This window comes from Oncorhynchus nerka, linkage group LG15 (assembly GCF_034236695.1).
Source record: "Oncorhynchus nerka isolate Pitt River linkage group LG15, Oner_Uvic_2.0, whole genome shotgun sequence".
Lineage (NCBI taxonomy): Eukaryota > Metazoa > Chordata > Actinopteri > Salmoniformes > Salmonidae > Oncorhynchus > Oncorhynchus nerka.
In genome coordinates, this window is record NC_088410.1 from 20189956 (window position 1) to 20214010 (window position 24055).

Consider the following 24055-nt stretch of genomic DNA (forward strand, 5'->3'; position numbering starts at 1 on the left):
TGTGACCACGATCATGTGACCAAAGTGGGCGGGGTTTGAAGCGCTGTGTTCGCGCTGTTTCCGGGAGTAGATCAAATTGATTTTCACACTGCATTTTCTTTGACCAAGAGAAAACAAAACATTGATTATTGCGAAAGTAATCAGTAAATAGAGGATAGGCTTACTTCAATGTAGAATATGTCAATAATGTCAAACAAACACTTTGACTGGAGTGTTTGAGATAAGCTTTATAGAGCTGATGCTATATTCTCTTAAAAAGTGGAGTCTGCAATTTACTGCAACTGAAAAGATTGTGTTTATGATTTGGAACTTTCTGAGACGGATATGGCCGTTGGTCATGATGTGATCGTTTTGTTGCTGGCGGTAATATGCTGTGTTGTAGAGAGCAAGAAGAGGAATGTTCTTCTTATTATCGGTAAGTCACTTTTTGCTTTGGGTTATATTAACTGCAGTTGAATTAATCAAAGATCGACACTGCGTGTCACTGATCAATGAATTCGATCAGATGTATTTGTGAGTTTTTGACATCAGTTCTTCTACTTAGCTACTCGGTCAACACACTTCATCTCTCCCCCCTTCACTCTCCCCACTCCCTTCCCCCCCTCGCTCTCTCAGCGGACGACGCAGGCTTCGAGACGTCGGTCTATAACAACACCGTGGTCCGTACGCCTCACCTAGCCGCTCTGGGTCGACGCAGCCTGGTGTTCCAGAATGCCTTCACCTCCGTTAGTAGCTGTTCTCCCAGCCGATCCACCATACTGACAGGCCTGCCACAGGTGTGTGTGTGTGTGTGTGTGTGTAGAGAGAAAGTAAGAGCAAGAGAGAGGAAAAAGTGTGTGTGTTCACCTCCTCCCTATGGGTCCTGGTCAAAAGTAGTGTACTAAATAACAGGGTGCCCTTTGGAACACACTCCTAATTTGTCTTCATGATGCATACAGCAACATAAAGTGGGGACATCCCAGATGGAACACTATACCCTATACAGTGCACTCCCTTTGACCAGAGCCACATAGGGAATAGGTTGCCTTCCAAGGCAGGTCTAATATTCATCCATTTTGTTTTCCTGTGTTCCTCTGTCCACAGCATCAGAATGGTATGTACGGCCTGCACCAGGGAGTCCATCACTTCAACTCGTTTGACGGAGTACAAAGCCTACCTCTACTGCTGGGCCAAGCTAACATACGCACAGGTAGTTAACACACATTCACCCTACACATTCATCATCACACACCCACCCGTAGCATTGTCAAGACCTTACACACACACACACACAGGTAGATAACACACACCCACCCTTAGCATTGTCAAGACCTTACACACACACACACACACAGGTAGATAACACACCCACCCTTAGCATTGTCAAGACCTTACACACACACACACACACAGGTAGATAACACACACCCACCCTTAGCATTGTCAAGACCTTACACACACACACACACACACATAGATAACGCACACACATTCATGACACGTGCGCGGGGACATGTGTGTTTTGATGGAGTGTACCAGAGTGCCAGTTTCCCTGTTCCTCCTCCATACAGGGATCATTGGGAAGAAACACGTAGGCCCTGGCCCTGTCTATCCCTTTGACTTCGCCTACACAGAGGAAAACAACTCTGTACTTCAGGTAGAATTATTAAAGCATTATTTTATATATTGTTTGTTTAGCGTTATTATGCTATTTTAGGATCTTATTTTATGACAATCTATGATTGTAAATTGGTGTATAATTAAACAGTTAATCAGCTCAACCAATAAATTGTACTGCTGTTACTGTTACTACCACGACTACTGTTACTACCACGACTACTGTTACTACCACGACTACTGTTACTACTACTGTTACTACTACTGTTACTACCACGACTACTGTTACTACCACGACTACTGTTACTACTGTTACTGTTACTACCACTACTGTTACTGCTACTGCTACTACTACTGTTACTACTGTTACTACCACGACTACTGTTACTACTACTGTTACTACTGTTACTACCACGACTACTGTTACTACCACGACTACTGTTACTACCACGACTACTGTTACTACCACGACTACTGTTACTACTGTTACTACTGTTACTACCACGACTACTGTTACTACTACTACTGTTACTACCACGACTACTGTTACTACTACTACTGTTACTACTACTACTGTTACTACTGTTACTACTGTTACTACTGTTACTACCACGACTACTGTTACTACTGTTACTACCACGACTACTGTTACTACTACTACTACTGTTACTACTGTTACTACTGTTACTACTGTTACTACCACGACTACTGTTACTACTGCTACTACTGTTACTACCACGACTACTGTTACTACTGCTACTACTGTTACTACCACGACTACTGTTACTACCACTGCTACTACTGTTACTACCACGACTACTACTACTACTGTTACTACTGCTACTACTGTTACTACTGTTACTACTGTTACTACTGTTACTACTGTTACTACTGTTACTACTGTTACTACTGTTACTACTACTACTACTACTGTTACTACTGTTACTACTGTTACTACTGTTACTACTGTTACTACTGTTACTACTACTGTTACTACGTTACTACTGTTACTACTACTGCTACTGTTACTACTGTTACTACTGTTACTACTACTGTTACTACTGTTACTACTGTTACTACTGTTACTACTGTTACTACTGTTACTACTGTTACTACTGCTACTACTGTTACTACTGTTACTACTACTGTTACTACTGTTACTACTGTTACTACTGTTACTACTGCTACTGTTACTACTGTTACTACTGTTACTACTGTTACTACTGTTACTACTGTTACTACTGTTACTACTGCTACTACTGTTACTACTGTTACTACTGTTACTACTGCTACTACTGTTACTACTACTGCTACTACTGTTACTACTGCTACTACTGTTACTACTGTTACTACCACTGTTACTACTGCTACTACTGCTACTGTTACTACTGTTACTACTGCTACTACTGTTACTACTGCTACTACTGCTACTACTGTTACTACTGCTACTACTGTTACTACTGCTACTACTGCTACTACTGTTACTACTGTTACTACTGCTACTACTACTACTGTTACTACTGCTACTACTGTTACTACTGCTACTACTGCTACTGCTACTACTGTGCTACTACTACTACTGTTACTACTGCTACTACTACTGCTACTACTGTTACTGCTACTACTGTTACTACTACTGTTACTACTGTTACCTACTGCTACTGTTACTACCACGACTACTTACTACTGCTACTACTGTTACTACTGTTACTACTGTTACTACTGCTACTACTGTTACTACTGCTACTACTGTTACTACCACGACTACTACTACTACTGCTACTACTGTTACTACTGTTACTACTGCTACTACTGTTACTACTGTTACTACTGCTACTACTGTTACTACTGTTACTACTGTTACTACTGCTGTTACTACTGCTACTACTGTTACTACCACGACTACTGTTACTACTGCTACTACTGTTACTACCACGACTACTGTTACTACTGCTACTACTGTTACTACTGCTACTACTGTTACTACTGTTACTACTGCTACTACTGTTACTACTGTTACTACTGCTACTACTGTTACTACTGTTACTACTGTTACTACTGCTACTACTGTTACTACCACGACTACTGTTACTACTGTTACTACTGCTACTACTGTTACTACTGTTACTACTGACTACTGTTACTGCTACTACTGCTACTACTGTTACTACTGCTACTACTGTTACTACTGTTACTACTGCTACTACCACGACTACTGTTACTACCACGACTACTGTTACTACTGCTACTACTGTTACTACTGCGACTACTGTTACTACCACGACTACTGTTACTACTGTGCTACTACTGTTACTACCACGACTACTGTTACTACCGCTACTACTGCTACTACTGCTACTGCTACTACTGTTACTACCACGACTACTGTTACTACTGCTACTGTTACTACTGCTACTACCACTACTACTGTTACTACCTGTTACTACTACTGTTACTACCACGACTACTGTTACTACCACGACTACTGTTACTACTACGACTACTGTTACTACTGCTACTGTTACTACTGCTACTACTGCTACTACTGCTACTACCACGTTACTACTGTTACTACCACGACTACTGTTACTACTGCTACTACTGTTACTACTACTACTGTTACTACCACGACTACTGTTACTACTGCTACTGTTACTACTGCTACTGTTACTACTGCTACTGTTACTACTGCTACTGTTACTACTGCTACTGTTACTACTGCTACTGTTACTACTGCTACTACTGCTACTGTTACTACTACTCCTACTGTTACTACTGCTACTGTTACTACTGCTACTGTTACTACTGCTACTGTTACTACTGCTACTACTGTTACTACTGCTACTACTACTGTTACTACTGCTACTGTTACTACTGCTACTGTTACTACTGCTACTGTTACTACTGCTACTACTGCTACTGTTACTACTGTTACTACCACGACTACTACTGCTACTACTGCTACTACTGCTACTACTGTTACTACTGTTACTACTGCTACTACTGCTACTGTTACTACTGTTACTACTGCTACTGTTACTACTGCTACTACTGCTACTGTTACTACTGCTACTACTGCTACTACTGTTACTACTGCTACTACTGCTACTACTGCTACTACTACTACTGTTACTACTGCTACTACTGTTACTACTGCTACTACTGTTACTACTGCTACTACTGTTACTACTACTACTACTGCTACTACTGCTACTACTACTGTTACTACCACGACTACTACTACTACTGCTACTGTTACTACTGCTACTACTGCTACTACTACTACTGTTACTACTGTACTACTACTACCGACTACTCCCACTACTACTGTTACTACTGCTGTTACTACCACTACTACTACTACCACCTACTACTGCTACTACTACTGCTACTACTACTACTACTACTACCTACTACTGCTACTACTGCTACTACTGCCACTGACTACTGACTACTACCACTACTACTCCTACTACTGCTACTACTACTACTGTTACTACCACTACTACTACTACCTCACTACTGCTACTACTGCTACTGCTACCACTACTACTGCTACTGTTACTACTGCTACTACTGCTACTACTACTGCTACTACTACTACTACTGCTACTGTTACTACTACTGCTACTGTTACTACTGCTACTGCTACTACTACTGTTACTACTGCTACTACTACTGCTGCTACTACTACTGCTACTACTACTGCTACTACTACTGTTACTACTGCTACTGTTACTACTGCTACTACTGTTACTACTGCTACTACTGCTACTACTGCTACTGTTACTACTCCTCCTATACTGTTACTACTGCTGTTACTACCACGACTACTGCTACTACTGCTACTACTGCTACTGTTACTACTCCTCCTATACTGTTACTACTGCTGTTACTACCACGACTACTGCTACTACTGCTACTGTTACTACTCCTCCTATACGTTACTACTGTTACTACCACTACTACTACTACTACTACTCCCATACTGACTACTGTTACTACTGCTACTACTGCTACTGTTACTACTCCTCCTATACTGCTACTACTGCTGTTACTACCACGACTACTGCTACTACTGCTACTACTGCTACTGTTACTACTGCTACTGTTACTACTGCTACTACTGCTACTGTTACTACTGCTACTACTACTACTACTACTACTACCACTACTACTGCTACTGTTACTACTACTACTGCTACTGTTACTACTGCTACTACTGCTACTGTTACTACTGCTACTACTACTACTGCTACTGCTACTACTGCTACTGTTACTACTGCTACTACTGCTACTGTTACTACTCCTCCTATACTGTTACTACTGCTACTGTTACTACTGCTACTGTTACTACTGCTACTGTTACTACTGCTACTACTGCTACTGTTACTACTCCTCCTATACTGTTACTACTGCTACTACTACTGTTACTACTACTACTGCTACTACTGCTACTACTGCTACTGTTACTACTCCTCCTATACTGTTACTACTGCTGTTACGACTACTACTACTACTCCTCCTATACTGCTACTACTGCTGTTACTACCACGACTACTGCTACTACTGCTACTACTGCTACTGTTACTACTCCTCCTATACTGCTACTACTGCTGTTACGACTACTACTACTACTCCTCCTATACTGCTACTACTGCTGTTGTTACTACTACTACTACTACCTCCTATACTGCTACTACTGCTGTTACTGCTACTGTTACTACTACTACTCCTATACTGCTACTACCTACTGTTACTGACTACTACTACTACTACTCCTACTATACTGCTACTACTACTGTTACTACTACTACTACTACTGCTACTGCTACTGCTACTACTGCTGTTACTACTACTACTACTACCCCTCCTATACTGCTACTACTACTGCTGTTACTACTACTACTGCTGTTACTACTCCTACTACTGCTACTGTTACTACTGCTGTTACTGACTACTACTACTACTACTCCTCCTATACTGCTACTACTGCTGCTACTTCTACTACTACTCCTACTCCTCCTATACTGCTACTACTACTACTACTACTACTGTTACTACTACTGCTACTGTTACTACTATACTGCTACTACTACTGTTACTACTACTACTACTCCTATACTGCTACTGCTACTGTTACTACTACTACTGCTCTGTTACTGCTACTGCTGCTACTACTACTGCTGCTGCTACTACTACTCCTATACTGCTACTACTACTACTACTACTACTACTACTACTGTTACTACTGCTGCTACTACTACTACTACTACTACTACTACTACTACTACTACTACTACTGCTACTACTACTACTACTACTACTACTACTACTACTAGGTGGGTCGGAATATCACCCGGATCAAACTACTGGTCAGGAAGTTCTTCCAGACCCAGAGAAAGGAAGAGGAAGAGAGACCGTTCTTCTTGTATGTGGCGTTCCATGACACCCACCGCTGTGGCCATTCCCAGCCGCAGTACGGAGCATTCTGTGAGAAGTTTGGGAACGGCCAGAGTGGAATGGGGAGGATTCCAGATTGGAAGCCAGAATACTACACCCCAGACCAAGTCAAGGTAAGGATCTGGTGCTAGTTCTGTTGTACTCTGTTCTATGCTAATCTATTCTAAGACAGTATATCACTTTCCACCTGCTATTTGAGAGTACGGTCATTAATTATTTCATTGAATATAATATGTAATTTAACACTTACCCAGGTGCCCCACTTCGTCCCAGACACCCCTGTAGCGAGAGCTGATTTGGCTGCCCAGTACACTACAGTTAGCAGACTGGACCAGGGTAAGAGGAGGAAGAACACACACACACCGATATGAATAGAGAGAGGAACACACACACACCGACATGAATAGAGAGGAACACACACACACACGACATGAATAGAGAGAGGAACACACACACACACATGAATAGAGAGGAACACACACACACACACACACCGATATGAATAGAGAGAGGAACAAACACACACACACACACCAACATGAATAGAGAGAGGAACAATCACACCTCTAACACACACACCGATATGAATAGAGAGAGGAACAAACACACACACCGACACACACATGCAAGAACACTCACAGACGTATATTTTAAATCTATTCATTACATATCTAATACATGACAAGTAAACTTCTCCACTGTAGGTATTAGTCTGATTCTACACCATGAATCCATCCATGGCCGTGTCCGAATACCCACACTAGCGTACTACATACTTAAACTGCATACTCATTTCTAGTAGAATTCACTCGTCTTTTCCCGCCTCACGTGTTTGACAACAGCTGATAATCAGATAAATTGACGCACTACCAAAATGAACTAATGGAGGGAGTCAACGCAATCTCTCATCACATGACCCATTCAGAGTTCTGTTTTCTACATTTCACAAACTATACTGAACTAAAATATAAACGCAACAATTTGAAAGACTTTGTCTGAGTTACAGTTCATATAAGGAGACCAATCGGTTGATATAAATTCATTAGGCCCTAATCTATGGATTTCACATGACTGGGAATACAGATATGCATCTGTTGGCCACATTACCTTAAAAAAAAATGGGCCTCACAATGGGCCTCAGGATCTCGTCACGGTATCTCTGTGCATTCAAATTGCCATCGATAAAATGCAATTGTGTTCATTGTCCGTAGCATATGCCTGCCCATACCATAACCCCACCAGGGGGCACTCTGTTCACAACGTGTCCTCTACTGTCTTCCATAGGTATTGGTCTGGTGCTGGCTGAGTTGAGGGAGGCTGGTTATGAGAATGACACCTTGGTGATCTACAGCTCTGATAACGGTATCCCTTTCCCCAACGGACGCACCAACCTGTACGGATCAGGCACCGCAGAACCCATGTTGGTGTCATCACCTGAACACAGGGAGAGATGGGGAGGAACCAGCCAGGCCTACGTCAGCCTACTGGGTGAGAGGGAGGGAGGGACCAGCCAGGCCTATGTCAGTCTACTGGGTGAGAGGGAGGGAGGGGGAGCAGGATGGAGGGAGGGAGGGACCAGCCAGGCCTACGTCAGTCTACTGGGTGAGAGGGAGGGAGGGACCAGCCAGGCCTACGTCAGTCTACTGAGGCAGGAGGGAGGGACCAGCCAGGCCTACGTCAGCCTACTGGGTGAGAGGGGGAGGGAGGGGGAGCAGGAGGGAGGGGGAGGAGGGAGGGAGGACCAGCCAGGCCTACGTCAGCCTACTGGGTGAGAGGGAGGGAGGGGAGGGAGGGAGGGAGGGAGGGACCAGCCAGGCCTACGTCAGCCTACTGGGTGAGAGGGAGGGAGGGGAGCAGGAGGGAGGGAGGGAGGGACCAGCCAGGCCTACGTCAGCCTACTGGGTGAGAGGGAGGGAGGGGGAGCAGGAGGAGGGGGAGGGAGGGAGGGACCAGCCAGGCCTACGTCAGCCTACTGGGTGAGAGGGAGGGAGGGGAGCAGGAGGGAGGGAGGGAGGGACCAGCCAGGCCTACGTCAGCCTACTGGGTGAGAGGGAGGGAGGGGGAGCAGGAGGGAGGGAGGGAGGGACCAGCCAGGCCTACGTCAGTCTACTGGGTGAGAGGGAGGGAGGGGGGGAGGGAGGGAGGGACCAGCCAGGGACGTCAGCCTACTGGGTGGGGGAGAGGGGGAGGGAGGGGAGGGGGAGGGAGAGGGAGGGAGGGCCAGGCCAGTCAGCCTACTGGGTGAGAGGGAGGGAGGGACCAGCCAGTCTACGTCAGGGGGAATGATGGTTGGAGGGAGGGAGGGAGGGAGAGAGAGAGAATGATGGTTGGAGAGGAGGGAGGGAGAGAGAGAGAATGATGGTTGGAGGGAGGGAGACCAGGAGAGAGAGAGAGAATGATGGTTGGACTGGGGGAGGGGGAGGGAGAGAGAGAGAGAATGATGGTTGGAGGGAGGGAGAGAGAGAGAATGATGGTTGGAGGGAGGGAGAGAGAGAGAATGATGGTTGGAGGGAGGGGGAGAGAGAGAATGATGGTGGAGGGAGGGAGGGAGGAGAGAGAATGATGGTTGGAGGGAAAGAGAGAGAATGATGGTTGAGGGAAAGAGAGAGAATGATGGTTGGAAGGGGGAGAGAGAGAGAATGATGGTTGGAGGGAGGGAGAGAGAATGATGGTTGGAGGGAGGGAGGGAGAGAGAGAGAATGATGGTTGGAGGGAGGGAGAGAGAATGATGGTTGGAGGGAGGGAGGGAGGGAGGGAGAGAGAATGATGGTTGGAGGGAGAGAGAGAGAATGATGGTTGGAGGGAGGGAGAGAGAGAGAGAATGATGGTTGGAGGGAGAGAGAGAGAATGATGGTTGGAGGGAGGGAGAGAGAATGATGGTTGGAGGGAAAGAGAGAGAATTATGGTGGAAGGGAGGGAGAGAAGAAAAGGGAAGAGGGAAGAAGGAATTGGTGGATTGACTGATAATAGCTGGGGAGATTTAATTAATGGATGTGTGGATGTATTTCTTGATGCATGTGTAATACCACTGTTACCATTAGGGGGAGACATAACTACCCTTCTACGGTATATGTTTGGGAGATCACCTCAAGGAAAGGAGGAAGGAAGGATTTTAAAAGTAATTTAACCACTATGTTTAAATCTCAATTTGCCTTTCCACGATTCCTCACATCCTCTCTCTCCTCTTTCTCAAAGCCCATTGGTGGAGAAGTTCAGAGGGGGAAAACCTTGGATGTTCTCCTCCAATGTGCTTTAAGGAGGCAAGGAAATTGGATGTGAGAAGTCACAGGAAGATAAATTGTGATAGAACCTAACCATCTCTCTCTCTACCTCTCTACCTCCCTCCAGACATCACCCCCACCTTACTGGACTGGTTCTCCATCCCGTACCCCTCATACTTCCTCCCGGGCACCCCCACCACCCCTGTCAGTCTCACAGGCCGCTCCCTCCTCCCTGCCCTCGTCTCCGAACCCTCACCTGCTGCCTGGAACACCGTCTATGCCAGGTAAAACCCTCATCCGCCGCCTGGCACACCGTCTACGCCAGGTAAAACCCTCCCCCGCCAGCTGGCACACCGTCTACGCCAGGTAAAACCCTCACCCGCCGCCTGGCACACCGTCTATGCCAGGTAAAACCCTCCCCCGCCAGCTGGCACACCGTCTACGCCAGGTAAAACCCTCCCCCGCCAGCTGGCACACCGTCTACGCCAGGTAAAACCCTCACCCGCCGCCTGGCACACCGTCTATGCCAGGTAAAACCCTCCCCCGCCAGCTGGCACACCGTCTATGCCAGGTAAAACCCTCACCCGCCGCCTGGCACACCGTCTACGCCAGGTACAAAGGAAGGAAGGCACGGTGTGTTAGATGTTGGTGTTATAACCAGTTAACCACTGAGACTATATATCGGGTGGTTTCCCAGACACTGTGTTTACACCTACTGTAGTCCTGGACTTAACAGCATGTTCCATGCAGATTATCCGTTGAGAATGATTTTTAGTTCAGGACTAGTTAGAATCTGTGTCCGGGAAACTGGCCCATAGTGTGACTTTCTTTATTTCTTTGTGTGTATTAGGTAACACTTTACATTACAGGGTCCTTATGACTGTTTCATTATTATTTCAGTCTAACGAGTATTGTAATTACTCATTACTACACTGTACTTTGGATTATTGCTTTTTTTAATGTTTTCTTTGTTCTTCCACAATGTCTACGGCAGCCAGTCCCTCCATGAGGTGACCATGTACTACCCTATCCGCTCCATCCACCAGGGGGCGTACCGCCTGCTCCACAACCTACACTACCGCATGCCCTTCCCCATAGACCAGGACTTCTACGTCTCTCCCACCTTCCAGGACCTTCTGAACAACACCCTGGCCAGGCGGCCCACAGGCTGGTTCAAGACTCTGCAACAATACTACTACAGGTACTGGTATAATATTATTATATACTATATTATACACTATTATATTATACACTATTAAACACTATTAAATTAAACACTATTATACTATATTATACACTATTTTACACTTTTTAATTTGTATTTATTTAACTAGGCAAGTCAGTTAAGAACAAATTCTTATTTACAATGACGGCCTACCAAAAGGCTTCCTGCGGGGATGGGGGCCTGTAATTTAAAAAATATATATATATAAATATAGGACAAAACACACATCACAACAAGAGAGACAACACTACTGCATAGAGATAGACCTAAGACAACATAAAAAGTCAGCAACACATGACAACACAGCATGGTAGTTATATTATACATTAGTATATGTCTGAATAACACCCTGGCCAGGTGGCCCACAGGCTGGTTCAAGGCTCTGCAACAATACTACTACAGGTACTGGTATAATACTATTATATACTATATTATACACTATTATACTATATTATACACTAGTATACTATATTATACACTTATATTATACACTATTATACTATATTTTAAATTAGTATATGTCTGAATAACACCCTGGCCAGGCGGCCCACAGGCCGGTTCAAGGCTCTGCAACAATACTACTACAGGTACTGGTATAATATTATTATATACTATATTATACACTATTATATTATACACTATTATACTATATTATACACTATTATATTATACACTAGTATACTATATTATACACTATTATACTATATTTTACACTAGTATATATCTGAATAACACCCTGGCCAGGCGGCCCACAGGCTGGTTCAAGGCTCTGCAACAATACTACTACAGGTACTGGTATAATACTATTATATACTATATTATATTATACACTATTATACTATATTATACACTAGTATACTATATTATACACTTATATTATACACTATTATACTATATTATACACTATTATATTATATACTATTAAACTATATTTTACACTATTATATTATACACTATTATACTATATTTTACACTACTATATATCTGAATAACACCCTGGCCAGGCGGCCCACAGGCTGGTTCAAGACCCTGCAACAATACTACTACAGGTACTGGTATAATACTATTATATACTATATTATATTATACACTATTATACTATATTATACACTATTATATTATATACTATTAAACTATATTTTACACTATTATACTATATTTTACACTACTATATATCTGAATAACACCCTGGCCAGGCGGCCCACAGGCTGGTTCAAGACCCTGCAACAATACTACTACAGGTACTGGTATAATACTATTATATACTATATTATATTATACACTATTATACTATATTATACACTATTATATTATATACTATTATACTATATTTTACACTAGTATATATCTGAATAACACCCTGGCCAGGCGGCCCACAGGCTGGTTCAAGACCCTGCAACAATACTACTACAGGTACTGGTATAATACTATTATATACTATATTATATTATACACTATTATACTATATTATACACTATTATATTATATACTATTAAACTATATTTTACACTATTATACTATATTTTACACTACTATATATCTGAATAACACCCTGGCCAGGCGGCCCACAGGCTGGTTCAAGACCCTGCAACAATACTACTACAGGTACTGGTATAATACTATTATATACTATATTATATTATACACTATTATACTATATTATACACTATTATATTATATACTATTAAACTATATTTTACACTATTATACTATATTTTACACTACTATATATCTGAATAACACCCTGGCCAGGCGGCCCACAGGCTGGTTCAAGACCCTGCAACAATACTACTACAGGTACTGGTATAATACTATTATATACTATATTATACACTACTATATATCTGAATAACACCCTGGCCAGGCGGCCCACAGGCTGGTTCAAGACCCTGCAACAATACTACTACAGGTACTGGTATAATACTATTATATACTATATTATACACTACTATATATCTGAATAACACCCTGGCCAGGCGGCCCACAGGCTGGTTCAAGACCCTGCAACAATACTACTACAGGTACTGGTATAATACTATTATATACTATATTATACACTACTATATATCTGAATAACACCCTGGCCAGGCGGCCCACAGGCTGGTTCAAGACCCTGCAACAATACTACTACAGGTACTGGTATAATACTATTATATACTATATTATACACTACTATATATCTGAATAACACCCTGGCCAGGCGGCCCACAGGCTGGTTCAAGACCCTGCAACAATACTACTACAGGTACTGGTATAATACTATTATATACTATATTATACACTACTATATATCTGAATAACACCCTGGCCAGGCGGCCCACAGGCTGGTTCAAGACCCTGCAACAATACTACTACAGGTACTGGTATAATACTATTATATACTATATTATACACTACTATATATCTGAATAACACCCTGGCCAGGCGGCCCACAGGCTGGTTCAAGACCCTGCAACAATACTACTACAGGTACTGGTATAATACTATTATATACTATATTATACACTACTATATATCTGAATAACACCCTGGCCAGGCGGCCCACAGGCTGGTTCAAGACCCTGCAACAATACTACTACAGGTACTGGTATAATACTATTATATACTATATTATATTATACACTATTATACTATATTTTACACTACTATATATCTGAATAACACCCTGGCCAGGCGGCCCACAGGCTGGTTCAAGACCCTGCAACAATACTACTACAGGTACTGGTATAATACTATTATATACTATATTATACACTACTATATGTCTGAATAACACCCTGGCCAGGCGGCCCACAGGCTGGTTCAAGACCCTGCAACAATACTACTACAGGTACTGGTATAATACTATTATATACTATATTATACACTACTATATGTCTGAATAACACCCTGGCCAGGCGGCCCACAGGCTGGTTCAAGACCCTGCAACAATACTACTACAGGTACTTTTTGAAGAAGATCCCTTAATGTATCTGAGTTTAGAGAGGACAGATAGACATAGTGAGGGGTGTAGAAACCCCAGAGAACCCCCGTCGCTGCGGTGGCGTTTGTGGTTCGGAGTCAGGAGCTTAGACCGATACATTGAACACTATTATACTAGACTATAAACCGGGAACTTTGGGTCCTGGATGCTGATTGGCTGTATGTACAGTGCATTCTGAAAGTATTCAGACCCCTTGACTTTTTCCACATTTTGTTACGTTACAGCCTTATTCTAAAATTTATGAAATTGTTGTTTTTTCTCATCAATCTACACACCATGATGATAAAGCAAAAACAGGTTTTTAGAAATGTTTGTGAATAAAATAACTGAAATAATACATTTACATAAGTATTCAGACCCTTTACTCATTTAAGAATGATGGATGCCACTGTCTTCTTGGGGACCATCAATGCTGCAGACATGTTTTGGTACCCTTCCCCAGATCTGTGCCCCGACACAATCCTGTCTTGAAACTCTACGGACAAATCCTTCAACCTCATGGCTTGGTTTTTGCTCTGGCATGCACTGTCAACTGTTGGACCTTATATAGACAGGTGTGTGCCTTTCCAAATCATGTCCAATCAATTGATTGGAGTCCGTCTGTGGTAAATTCAAGTTGTAGAAACATCTCAAGGATGATCAATGGAAACAGAAAGGACCGGAGCTCAATTTTGAGTCTCATAGCAAAGGTTCTGAATAATTATGTAAGTAAGGTATCTGTTTTTTATTTGTAATAAATTTACAAACATGTCTAAAAACCTGTTTTCGCTTTGTCATTACAGGGTAGATTGTGTGTAGATTGAGGATTTTTATTTATTTAATCTATTTTAGAATAAGGCTGTAATGTAACAAAATGTGGAAAAAGTCAAGGGGTCTGAATACTTTTACGAATGCACTATATATCAGACATTATAAACTGTGTGGTTCCAGCCCTGAATGCTGATTAGCTGACATCCGTGGTATATCAGACCGTACACCACGTGTATGACAAAACATGTATTTTTACTGCTCTAATTACATTGGTAACCAGTTCATAATAGCAATAAGGCACCTTGGGGGTTTGCGGTACAGCCAATATACCACGGCTACGGGCTGTATCCGGGGACTCTGCGATGCGTCGTGCACAAGAACAGCCCTTGGCCATGGTATATTGGCCATATACCACACCCCCTCGTGCCTTATTGCTTAAATATACCACGGTTGTGCAAAAATACTTGTTTACTTTTCTATTTATGTTGGTAACCAGTTTATAATAGCAATAAAGCACCTCGGGGGGGTTGAGGGATATGTCAATAGACCACACACCTTTGGGCCTTAATTATTCTCTATTATGTAGCGGTATAAGAACAGTAGTACCATCTTCATTACCATAGAAATGAAACCATACAATATAAAAACTATACAATATAAAGCATTGGAGTCTATATACAATATAAAGGCTATACAATATAAAATAAAGGGTTCTATATCTATGATACTACTATTACCATAGAAATATAATGAATAGAATGGGCTTGGAACCTCTAACCCTGGAAATTCATTCTATTTCTATGACTACTACAGGGACCGCTGGGAGCTTTTTGACTTGCGGTCGGACCCAGAGGAGGCTGTGAACCTGGCTGGGGACCCGGCTCTCGCCCCGGTCCTGGAGAGCCTCAGAGACAGGTTAGTATTACTGTTCTACGGGGATATTATGGATCGATTATTGTGTAATCGATATGGATATTATGGAGGGTTGCAAAATTCCCAGAAATCCGGTTTGGAAGATTCCCAGAACCAGGATGGAATCAGCAAGAAATATGGAATTCTTCAAACACAAACTTGGGAATTTCGAGAAAGCCAAACCATTTTCCCCTTGGGGGTATTTCTTATGTTATTTGTTATGTTAATTATTTCCTAATGTTATGTTGCCAGGCTGCTGAAGTGGCAGTGGGACACTGGGGATCCGTGGGTCTGTGGACCAGACGCTGTGCTGGAGGACAAACTGGAACCACACTGTCGACCGCTCTACAACGGACTCTGACCGCAACTAGACCACAACTGGACTGTGATTGATTGTGGATCCAATCATATTTATTTTATAAAGCCCTTTTAACATCAGCAGTAGTCACAGTGTGCTTCATAGTTAGCCGGCCTGAACCTCCACAGAGCAATCAATGCAGAAGACGAATCACAGTGGCCAGGAACATCTCCCTAGAAAGAAGGACTCTAGGAAGTAAGATGGAGAGGAATCCGGCTCCGACGATGACCCATCCTTTTCTGGCTGTACCAGGTAGAGGTTAAGAGTACATGTGGCCATTAAGAGTACATGTGGCCATTAAGAGTACATGTGGCCATTAAGAGTACATGTGGCCATTAAGAGTACATGTGGCCATTAAAGGGGTACTTGTGGATTTTGTGCCAGCCACAACTGTCTTTATTTTAATGTGAGTTATAACCCATGAGTTATGACTATAGGGCCAGGAGTTTTGACCAGAAACCACCTCGTGACCTGAACAGGAAGAACTATGGGTTGTGATTAAGACAATCGATGGCTGAAAAACAAAACAAACGTTCTATAGCTTCAGTGCAAATGTTCTGGACTTCATACAATGTATGTTTTGTATGATGTCAGTTTGACAACATCTAGATGTCGTTGGGATTTGATGTATTTTGTCAAATAAAGTATTTTTTTTGCTTCTCCTGTTTGTTGTTTATTTCATCATAATGTCATCTGTATTTACGTTCTTAAAAGCTGGTTATATGAACTAGTTGGAGCATCACGGTTTAAAGTCTCTTTCTCTTTGGTATCAAACTTATATTTGGGGATGGGATGAACGGAAATGTTCTGTTTTATTTACAGACCTTTTCATTCCAAGCTTGTGTTAATTATTTCTGATGATGAAAACGCATGTGTGATAGGCTACGTGGGCCTAACAGTGTACTGAAAACATATTTTATAGCCCAAGAGGAAAATCTAGGATTGTTTCTAGGCTATATTATATCAGCCTGTTGCATGTGGATCACACAAGTCGGCTACCATCAGATCCGGCTGAACCACAAGAACCACAGACGATTTGATTCACCGATTCGTTTTAAATCAGACTACTCAGTTCCATTCGCGTTATTTGGTCAGATTATTGATGATCTGCTCTCCGATATTGGAGATGGCCTTTGATCAGCACTTTTAAATTAACCTAGATTTTTTTTTTTTTAGTTAATGGAGCCTATGCGTAATTATTATATTCCCATTTGGTCATGTATGGACGACAATGTGGTATTTGGTATTTAATTAGGATCCCCATTAACGGTTGCGATAGCATCAGCTACTCTTCCTGGGGTCCACACAAACCATGACATAATACAGAACAGTAATAGACAAGAACAGCTCAAGGACAGAACTACATCATTTTTTTTTAATGGCACATGTAGCCTACATATCAATACATACTATACACCCAAACTATCAAATAGGGGAGAGGCGTTGTGCCGCGAGGTGTTGCTTTATCTGTTTTTTGAAACCAGGTTTGCTGTTCATTTAAGCAATAAGAGATGGGAGTTCCCTTCAATAATGACTATATAATACTGTACGCTTTCTTGAATTTGTTCTGGATTTGGGGACTGTAAAACAAAAGACCCCTGGTGACATGTCTAGTGGGTTAAGTGTGTGTGTTAGAGCTGTGTGTAAATTGAGCCCTCTGATTACAATGAAGAGCAAGACGTGCCGCTCCGTTCTGGGCCAGCTGCAGCTTGACCACACGACTGGGCAATAATCAAGAGAAGACTAAACTAGAGCCTACACTTGCTTTTTGGAGTGAGGTGTCATAAAAGCAGATGATTCTTTATTACGGACAGACCTCTCCCCATCTTTACAACCGTTGAATATTTATGTTTTGACCAGGACAGTTTACAATCTAAGGCAACACCAAGTCATTTAGTCTCAACTTGTTCAGCAGCCACACCATTCATTCATTATATAGGCTGTTATCTAAAAATGGGGATCTTATTTACACTGTTGTGGAGGTACGGGGTTCTACAGAAGGATAAACTAACAAGCTAACTGAAAACGTGTGCTTTTTAGGATAGCCTATCATTTACGAGCACTTGAACACATTTCCTAATCCATTCAGTGGGCTGTCTCTCTCCTATCTCTCTCTCCCATTTCTGTAAAGTTAAAGCATCTGAAGCTGGACCATTTATGACGAAATTCCAGTCATATGCCAATAAACGTAATTTACTTTCTAGTTTTCAAGAAACAGATGAGGATCGGTGTGATGTCACTATGTCAACCTCCCCAAACACAGGGGTAAAGAGAAAACGCATAAATCCGGATTGGATTGTTCATCTGCGTGCGTAAAGATGAATCATTCAATCTTTCTGATCCAATTGACAGGTCACGATCGTGCCGCGCGCCTATATAAACGGTCACAACATTCGAGAACACCCAACCAACGGAAGAACCCGCCAACAAGAACGTCAGTTGATATTGGTAACCTAGGCTACAGCTCACCAGAGAAGAAGACAAGAACAGAAGAACCAAAAACATCCCGACGACAACCAACCAACCGACCGAACCGAACCAACATTCCATCCAGCTGCGTAAAAAAGGCGTCACGAGATGGAGAGGTCTGTTAGATTCGCCGTGGTGTGCGTCGGTATCTCCATGCTTATCTCGTGCCACCCTATCGAGGCGTGGTACAAGCAGTCCACCGGACCGAGCTACCACTCGGTCGGCCGAGCCTCGGGTCTGCTGTCCGGGATCCGGAGGTCCCCGTACATCCGGAGGTCTGAGTCAGAAGAAACGGTGATGGACAGCGGGGAGAACACCGGCACCGAGAACAACTTGGTGACTGACGGTAACCGACAGACCCCCGTGCTCAAAAACATGGTAAGTGTGATTTGGGAGGTAAAATCGTTGAATTAAAGTCTAAGGTAGATGGTACCCAAAAGAGAGGCCCTATTAGTTCGATATGTGGTAAAAATACAGTACATTTCTTCTGATATTATACCTGCACGCAAATTAATGAAGTGAATTGATTACCATTATTACAATGGCAAAATTTGACAATGTATTTTTGGGGGGCAAAGTGCCATAGTCACATTTAAAAGTTTAAACATCTTTTAAACGTGAGATTATATCAATTGGAATCGACTAGGAAGTAGCGCGCCAGATATCAGACCACTGCGTAAAAGGCGCTGTCCTTTAGCACCAAAGAGACGCGCAACTTGCGTACTGTCAGATAAATTAAACCGTCTAAGCAGTCTTTATACCCAATAAAATACATTGTAGACTATAGGCTAGACCTACTTGAATAATAGCCTATAAATAGTAACCTGAATGTGACAAAAACTGAACTAAAACCAACCTTTGACAAGACAAAATGTCTCAGTAGTCGGTCTATATTTCAATGTGACAATTTCTTGAACTTTTGTATCCATTTCTATTTTTCTACATTTCAGCACATTTCCCCCAAACAGGTCTACTTTAATGTGCCACAATGAATGACTGAACATCATTTAACTCGCCGTTTCTCTCCAAGGCTATCTGTGTGACAGACATCTCTCCCAACCTGAAGAGCTGCGAGCTGCTGCGGGACGGGACGAGTACGTTCCAGTGCAAGGCTGACGTGTTCCTCTCCCTCGACTCGCTGGACTGCCTGGCCGCGTGAGACCAACAAATCTCCCGCCGGCGCCAACAACAACAGTTGACTTTCCGCGAGGTAGACGGGCGAGAACGCAGGCCGCGTGCGAGAAAAAGGACCGGTGATTGATGATGACATTGAATGTTTTCTCATCATTTATATATATATTAAAAAACGGATGTGAATAATGTTTGTTTAATACTAGCGGTGTAAAACAAAACAAAAAAAGACAAGACAAAACGAAAAACCCAAAGTGCAATGTGTGTGAGAGAAAGTTGTTACTAGGCTACAAAGCTCTCTTTTGTCCCCCCCCCACTCCCCGATATTCCTATGCCGACCCTCACCCAGACCCTCCCTTGTAGGTTACCTGCGTTGCCTAATGTAGGATATTATTACATGTTCATAAATCGTTGCCTGCTGAGCAGAACCTGTCCAAGTACTTTTATTTATTTTATTAAAATGAACAAATATTGCTAATTTGATTGGTGTACATTTTGTATTTATGCTTGACTGATAGTAGCCTAGGCTACATATTCATTGTGGAAACAAATGAAGATGTTCTTTTGTGCAGTAGGACCTAGCCTATTTCGAAGCCTCAGCAACACAAATCACTTATATTTAAGTATTTTCATCCAGACAGTGGTTTTCACTGAAACACATTTTTCTGCAGTCAGTTGCACTACATAGCCTATTCTAAACTGGGTAGTTAGAGCCCTGAATGCTGATTGGCTGAAAGCCATGGTATAACAGACCATATACCATGAGTATGACAAAAAGTACTGTTCTAATTACGTTGGTAACAAAGTTTTTAACAGCAATAAGGCACCTCAGGGGTTTGTGGTATATGGCCAATATACCACAGCTAAGGGCTGTAATCAAGGCACTCCGCAGTGTGTCGTGCTTAAGAACAGCCCTTAGCCGTGGTATATTGCATATATACCACACCGCCCTCAGGCCTTATTACTTAAATCTGCTTTGTTTACTTCCTAAAAACGACGACACGGCCAGTAAACAAACGACTCCGAAACATTCAAATAATTATTTCATCGGCATAGCCAATTAATCTGAAGACACCAAGGTCAAGTTATTTCACAAGATCGACTGAATTATAATCCAATTCTGTGTCCAAATCTCAACCCAAAAACTCAAGATTAAAATGTTATTAGATGACAGAAGCATATAAAACAGAATTTAAATACTACAAGGCCTACTAAAAAGGTACTTTTTTACCCCCCAAGCCCCCCATAAACGGGCACAATTAGGAATGATTCTTATAAATACATAATGGAAAGATTTTATTTCTCAAATGCTTAAGACAATAGTTTGATAGCAATAGTCTTCCAACAGATACTTGTCTGTTGAGCAACTTAGACAAAAATCCCCAAATGAATGACAGAATAAAACATGTAAATTAAGAAAAAAGAGGAGAGAGAAAGGAATAGGTGTTTGAGAGAGGGAGAGAGAGAGAGAAAGGAAGAGGTGTTTGAGAGAGGGAGAGAGAGAGAGCGAGAGAGGAAGGAAAGGAGAGCAGGACACAAGAGTGATGAGATTTACTGCAGTTAAATAAAGCCAGTTGTTTTCTGTGATCTGTGTCCCATTAAGGAGTGATAGGCATTGATGGATGGGAGGAAAATGCCCGTAGTCTGTATGGATGAGTGAACCCCTTAACACACACACAGTATGGATGAGTGAACCCCTTACCTCACACACACAGTATGGATGAGTGAACCCCTTAACACACACACAGTATGGATGAGTGAACCCCTTACCTCACACACACAGTCAGTATGGATGAGTGACCCATAACTCCACACCTCCACACTGCCCGCGCATCTAATGGACAAACGGTAAATCCGCCTGCCTGCCCACACACACACTAAGACATGCACTAAGCTGAGTGAGCATTTAGCTGGATGACTGTAACCGAGCAACCAAAGCTGAGAGGAAGCCTATCATTACCATCTACAGGGTCCCTCCAATGAGCTCTGGTATGAATAAGAAATATAACAAGTATGTTAAGAATTAAAATGTTGATGTTGTATTATTCCTATTCTGATTAGGGTTGCATAACAACAACAACACAAATAAATATGTACCATAGTCCATGACTGTTCACAAAAACAAGGAGAGGGAAGTGAAATGTTCTCCAATGGACCTCCTCCTCCTCGTTCCGGGAAGAGAAATGTTCTCCAATGGACCTCCTCCTCGTTCCGGGAAGAGAAATGTTCTCCAATGGACCTCCTCCTCGTTCCGGGAAGAGAAATGTTCTCCAATGGACCTCCTCCTCGTTCCGGGAAGAGAAATGTTCTCCAAAGATGAAATGTTCTCCAATGGACCTCCTCCTCGTTCCGGGAAGAGAAATGTTCTCCAATGGACCTCCTCCTCGTTCCGGGAAGAGAAATGTTCTCCAATAGACCTCCTCCTCGTTCCGGGAAGTGAAATGTTCTCCAATGGACCTCCTCCTCGTTCCGGGAAGAGAAATGTTCTCCAATGGACCTCCTCCTCGTTCCGGGAAGAGAAATGTTCTCCAATGGACCTCCTCCTCGTTCCGGGAAGTGAAATGTTCCAATGGACTCCTCCCTCGGGAAGAGAAATGTTCTCAATGGACCTCCTCCCTCCGGGAAGTGAAATGTTCTCCAATGGATCCGGGAAGAGAAATGTTCTCCAATGGACTCGGGAAGAGAAATGTTCTCAATGGACCTCCTCCTCGTTCCGGGAAGTGAAATGTTCTCCGTTCCGGGAAGAGAAATGTTCTCCAATGGACCTCCTCCTCGTTCCGGGAAGAGAAATGTTCCTCCGGGAAGAGAAATGTTCTCCAATGGACCTCCTCCTCGTTCCGGGAAGAGAAATGTTCTCCAATGGACCTCCTCCTCGTTCCGGGAAGAGAAATGTTCTCCAATGGACCTCCTCCTCGTTCCGGGAAGAGAAATGTTCTCCAATAGACCTCCTCCTCGTTCCGGGAAGAGAAATGTTCTCCAATGGACCTCCTCCTCGTTCCGGGAAGAGAAATGTTCTCCAATGGACCTCCTCCTCGTTCCGGGAAGAGAAATGTTCTCCAATAGATCTCCTCCTCGTTCCGGGAAGAGAAATGTTCTCCAATGGACCTCCTCCTCGTTCCAGGAAGTCATGTAAACAATTCCAGAGGAAGTGAACTGAGGGTCTTTCATTATGAAGTCGACTTAAACACGCTTTTCTTCCGGAACCAGAAAACGGAGTAGGGTGACGGAGCCCCTAGTCACTGATCTTGAGTCGGTTTTCCATTATCCCCACTAACGGTTAAAGCGAAACTCAGCAGTTGAAACAATAACAAAGCGTCCTCCCCGCCCGTTTTGGTAAACAGCTGAGGGACTGGGCTGGAGAATTGTAACCTCTCTCAAATGCCTAGCTAGAGCTATGGATGCAAAGACTGTCAATCCATGATATCAACATTCTAGTTTGAACCATGTTGAGGCTATTTGTTCACATTTACGTTGTTACCAAACGGAGTAAAACAAGCTTATATTTTGAATTAAGCTCATGAGCCATTTATAAGTTCCATTCTTCAAGAATCAATGGGCCAGTTGCTAAGTCCAAAAATGGACGTAGCAACTGCTGATTGACCCTTTAAGGTTATGATTTGGTGAGGGGAAGCTGAGTCTAGCTCTGTACCGAGGGAAACTTCACCCCAGAGTCCAGAAGCCAACCAGCACCATCGGAACTGTTAGAACTCATAGGAACTCTTAGAACCAATCATAGCAGAGAGACGGCCTCTAGGTTCTCTTTGATGATGGTGTCCATGACGACCTGGAAGACAATCTGTACGTTGGAGGTGTCCGTTGCCGTGGTGAAGTGGTGGTAGATGAGTTTGCTGGGCGTGGCGTTGAGAGACACAAACATTCCGGCAATGTATCGGGCCGCAGCGTCCACGTCACAGTCTGCACCTGAGGAGGGAGAGGGAGGGAGGAGG

At 42.9% G+C, this 24055-nt stretch overlaps 3 protein-coding genes across 4 annotated transcripts in view; 2 read left to right on the forward strand and 1 right to left on the reverse strand.

Annotated features, from left to right (window-relative positions):
* Positions 1 to 55: 55 nt before the first annotated feature.
* sgsh (N-sulfoglucosamine sulfohydrolase (sulfamidase)) lies at positions 56 to 17168 on the forward strand. 2 transcript variants are annotated; one of them, XM_065001243.1, is made up of 11 exons: positions 59 to 415; positions 616 to 776; positions 1084 to 1189; positions 1551 to 1636; positions 6939 to 7172; positions 7314 to 7395; positions 8344 to 8547; positions 10408 to 10564; positions 11275 to 11481; positions 16052 to 16153; positions 16403 to 17168. In XM_065001243.1, exons 1-11 carry the CDS (start codon positions 325 to 327, stop codon positions 16509 to 16511), a joined length of 1539 nt encoding a protein of 512 aa, XP_064857315.1. In that variant the 5' UTR covers positions 59 to 324; the 3' UTR covers positions 16512 to 17168. The 2 variants fall into 2 exon arrangements, with proteins under 2 accessions (XP_064857316.1, XP_064857315.1); XM_065001244.1 differs by lacking the exon at positions 11275 to 11481 and having other exon boundaries at positions 56 to 415.
* A 1742-nt stretch (positions 17169 to 18910) lies between these two features.
* On the forward strand, positions 18911 to 20585 carry npb (neuropeptide B). The gene is made up of 2 exons (XM_029644431.2): positions 18911 to 19355; positions 20008 to 20585. Exons 1-2 carry the CDS (start codon positions 19086 to 19088, stop codon positions 20134 to 20136), a joined length of 399 nt encoding a protein of 132 aa, XP_029500291.1. The 5' UTR covers positions 18911 to 19085; the 3' UTR covers positions 20137 to 20585.
* A 2325-nt stretch (positions 20586 to 22910) lies between these two features.
* gnav1 (guanine nucleotide binding protein (G protein) alpha v1) overlaps positions 22911 to 24055 on the reverse strand; it is a 61540-nt gene continuing 60395 nt past the window's right edge. Inside the window, 1 exon segment of the mRNA XM_065001250.1 lies at positions 22911 to 24029. Within this exon segment, the coding sequence (XP_064857322.1) occupies positions 23839 to 24029 (191 nt within the window). The 3' untranslated portion in view covers positions 22911 to 23838.